The 3,862-nt window shown below is 45.3% G+C and overlaps 1 protein-coding gene across 1 annotated transcript; it reads left to right on the forward strand.

Annotated features, from left to right (window-relative positions):
• The first annotated feature begins 465 nt into the window (after positions 1-465).
• On the forward strand, positions 466-1,362 carry CCDC166 (coiled-coil domain containing 166). The gene has a single exon (XM_010282826.1). The coding sequence runs from the start codon at positions 466-468 to the stop codon at positions 1,360-1,362; it is 897 nt and encodes a 298-aa protein (XP_010281128.1).
• The last annotated feature ends 2,500 nt before the right edge of the window (positions 1,363-3,862 follow it).

Raw genomic sequence — 3,862 nt, forward strand, 5'->3', positions numbered from 1 at the left:
ACAACTACCTGAAAGGGGGTTGTGGCGACTAAGGCGCTGGTCTCTTCTCCTAAGTAACCAGCGATAGGACAAGAGGAAATGGCCTCAAGTTGCACCAGGGGAGGTTTAGATTGGATATTAGGAAAAATTTCTTCACTGAGAGAGTGGTCAGGCATTGGAACAGGCTGCCCAGGGAGGTGGTGGAGTCGCCATCTCTGGAAGTGTTCAAAAAACGTGTGGATGTGGCACTTCAGGACATGGTCTAGGGGACATGGTGGCGCTGGATTAATGTTTGGACTTGATGATCTTGAAGGTCCTTTCCAACCTTAGTGATTCTGTGATTCTGTAATAAAAAGGAATGGTCACACACGTGGCATAAATTCTCACTTAGAATTTGTACTTTTTCATTCTGTTACAGTTTCCCAGCGTTTGATACCCCCAGTGTGGAATATGGCATCCAAGACAAAGCAGACGAAACAAGACACCATGCGTGCTGGGAAAAATAAGCAAGGAGTAAGAACGAAGAATGGAGATATATCCAAAGGAATAAGTGACATGGAAATACTTGTCAAAGAGAGGAAATTGTACTTGCAGAAGGAATACAAGATTCTCACTGAACATATGAACACATACATGGGAACAGTGGAGCATTTCCTGCAGGAAAATAAATTCCTAGAAAAGGAAGCCAAACAGAATCAGGAAGAGAGCAAAGCTTACCTCTCTTACATAACAAAACACAGCCAGAAGTGCCAGAATCTGATAATAACATTAAATGACCAGAATAACGCTGATCTGTCCCAAGTCAGGATGCAGAAAGAGAAGCTAATCTCACAGTATACAGAAAAAGAGAAAGAGGTAAGGAGCTCTCTGATGAATATGGAGACAAAGTACTCTCTTATGAACAAGGAAGTTGAAGACCTGCAGCCTTTCAAAAATGCATCTGTTCAGCTGGAACAGATGAAAAAGATTAAAGAGCTGGAGAAGGAATTGTTGGTCACAAAGATACAGCATTCAGATGAAATGCACAAAATCAAGAGCAGATTTCTGCAGGCCAAGGCTGACTGTGAAATGGACTTTCATCAGAAGATCTGGGTTCTCACCAAGAGAGCAGAAGAAGCAGCGATACAATCTCTAATTCAGCATATCAAACAAGTAAAAGCAGAGAATTGGCATCTGCGCCAGGAATTGCTCAGACTCATCCAATACTCAAAAATCCTTAAAGAAACCAAAGTGCAACTGAGAGAGCAGCAGCAGCAGCTTCTTCGGGAGAATGAATACACTCAGGACATGGTACACATGCGCCACTGGTTACACCAGCATGTGGCGCACAATGCAAATGGCAAAACCTACAGCTCTCACAGCTCGTTCAGATGTGTCCATTAACTTAAAAAACTTCTCCACTCATCAGTCAGGCCAATTTATCAGTAGACATAGCTGGACTGTCAGCTGTTGCCACTATTAGTTACGTAATACAATATACAGAAGTAAACATTCTGTGGGTGGATGAAAGGATTATTTACGTAGCTCATGCTCAGCATGCAACACAGACAACAGATCTTAAAAGTAACCTCAGCTTTAACTTTCATGACATCTGTATTAAGACATTTGAAACTGCAGTCCCTTCATGTCCCAAAATAAACAGTGACATTTTCCCTTTGAGATCAGACTTTGATGTTTCATTAATTAGTAATTTTCCATGGGCAAATTATATTCTTAAAACATAGTGAGGCAATCTCTACGTTACTTTTCACTGCAAACTACATGTACTAGTATGAACCAATGTAGGCCAGCTCTTACTTTCAGCAACATTCATTTTCCCAAATCTTCTACATGGCAAAGACTTTCTTTTACCTTCTGCTAATCTCCAAGGGAGAGAAAATCATAGAATCATAGAATAGTTTGGATTGGAAGGGACCTTTAAAGGTTATCTAGTCCAACGCCCCTGCAATAAGCAAGGACAGAAAATAAATATGCAAGCAAACAAATCCTTTAAACAATATAAGCAGTTGACATGTTTGACCCTTGGTCATAACTATCAATAAAGTATATTCACTGAATATATTCATATAAATTTTTACTTCTCATTCTTTTCTTGCTTTACTGTTTCACTTGGGAAGCAAGAGGTAAAGAGTTCTGTTTCTAATAGACTACAGCTACATTCACTTTCCAAGTTGAACACTTCTGGATTTCAATTACCTCATCAACAATGACACCAGAAGTCACGCTTTAAGTTTTAACATTCACACAGGGAGATTTGATACAGAAGCAGACCTTAGTTGAGATTGGAGGAGATCTCAAGGGAGGGTCAACCAGAGCAGGGCCACTTTCAGTGGCTTTTGAGTATCTCCAAGGACAGAGACTCCACAGCCTCTCTGTGCAGCCTGTTCCAGTGTTTGACCACACTCACAGTAAAAAAAGTTTCTTCTTAAATAGAATTTCAATTCCATCACCAACTTCAATTTCAGAATAGTCTGTCTCTGTCTTCCCTCCTGCTCCGCCTGATATTTTAAACACATTAGTAAGATCCCCTGAGCCTTCTCCAGGCTAAACAATCCCAGCTCTCAGCCTCTGTATCACAGATGCTTATCATCTGATCATTGATGCTTATCGAGCCTTAATCATCTTTACGGCCCTTTGCTGGACACAATCCTGTATGTCTGTGTCTGTCTTACACTGGGGACCCCAAAACTGTACCTAGAGTATCTACTCTAGCTGTGGTCTCTCATTAGTGAGTAAAAGGGAAAGATTGTGTCCCTCAAACAGCTGGCAAGGGTCTTTCTAATGCAGTCCAGGACGATGTTCATCATCTTTGCAAGAGCACATTAGCTGGCTCATGGTCCACCAGGACCTCCAGGTCCTTTACTGCCAAGCTGTCTTCTAGCCTAATAGCTGCCAACCTGTACTGCTGCATGTCATTATTCCTGCCCAGGTGCAGGACTTGCCATCTTCCAGTGATGAAGTGCACAAGGTTCCTGTTGACCCATTTCTCCAGCTTGACAGGGTCCCTCTAAATAGCAGCAGCACAACCATCTGCTCGATCAACTACCCATCCCTGTTATCATCTGCGAACTTGCTGTGGCTGGGCTCCAGCCCCCCACACGCTGTGGCTGGACTCCAGCCCCCCATCCGCACCTGTATTGACCCCTTGGGTACACCACTAGTGTGTGTACTTGGGTACAGTACTAGTACTGTGGTGACTGACCTCCAGCTGGACTTCATGTCACTGATTTCAAACCTTTGGTGCCAGCAGTTCAGCAAATTTTCAGTCTGTCTAACCATGCACTTAACTAGTCTGTACTTAAGTTTGTCAACAAGGATGTTATGGGAATCAGTGTAGGCCAAAGCATGCTACTAGCAAGGAAAGATCTGCATTGCAGGCATTAGCAGTTAACGGTTGCTAGGTTTAAAAAAAAGTAGGATTTTTTTCTTACAGTGCATGCGAATGATACCAGGTGCCGAGAGCAATGTCCGACATGCCCCGCTGACGCTAGCGCACTGTAAAGGTTATCAGATGAAGGCGCAGGACGCGCTACACTGGAGAACTTTTACCCTTTGCCTGCGCCACCCCCCGCCGCACTCCGGGTGGCGAACAGCACTGCGGCCACAGCCCGCAGCCCCCGAGAGGAGTCGCCCGGCGGCGGCGCGCGGGACTCCCCCAGCAGCCACCCACTATGCCAGCAAGCAAGACCGAGACCACAGCAGCATCTCCGACCGCGCAGCAGAGCACTCGTCGGAGGAAAAGGGGGGGGGAAAAGAAGGCGGAAGCGGCCGCACCGCGCCGGCGACCCCGCAACGTAGGCGCCACCGTCGCTTACGCCTAGCGTCACACTGTGCGCCTACGCGGCCTCAGGAGGCTTGGCGCATGCGTTATGCGGCGGGGCTG

This window comes from Phaethon lepturus, unplaced genomic scaffold (genome assembly GCF_000687285.1).
Source record: "Phaethon lepturus isolate BGI_N335 unplaced genomic scaffold, ASM68728v1 scaffold11692, whole genome shotgun sequence".
NCBI lineage: Eukaryota > Metazoa > Chordata > Aves > Phaethontiformes > Phaethontidae > Phaethon > Phaethon lepturus.

Excerpts from the sequence above, each read along its gene's own strand:
- CCDC166 (XM_010282826.1), top strand. The coding sequence starts at position 466 with ATGCGTGCTGGGAAAAATAAGCAAGGAGTAAGAACGAAGAATGGAGAT.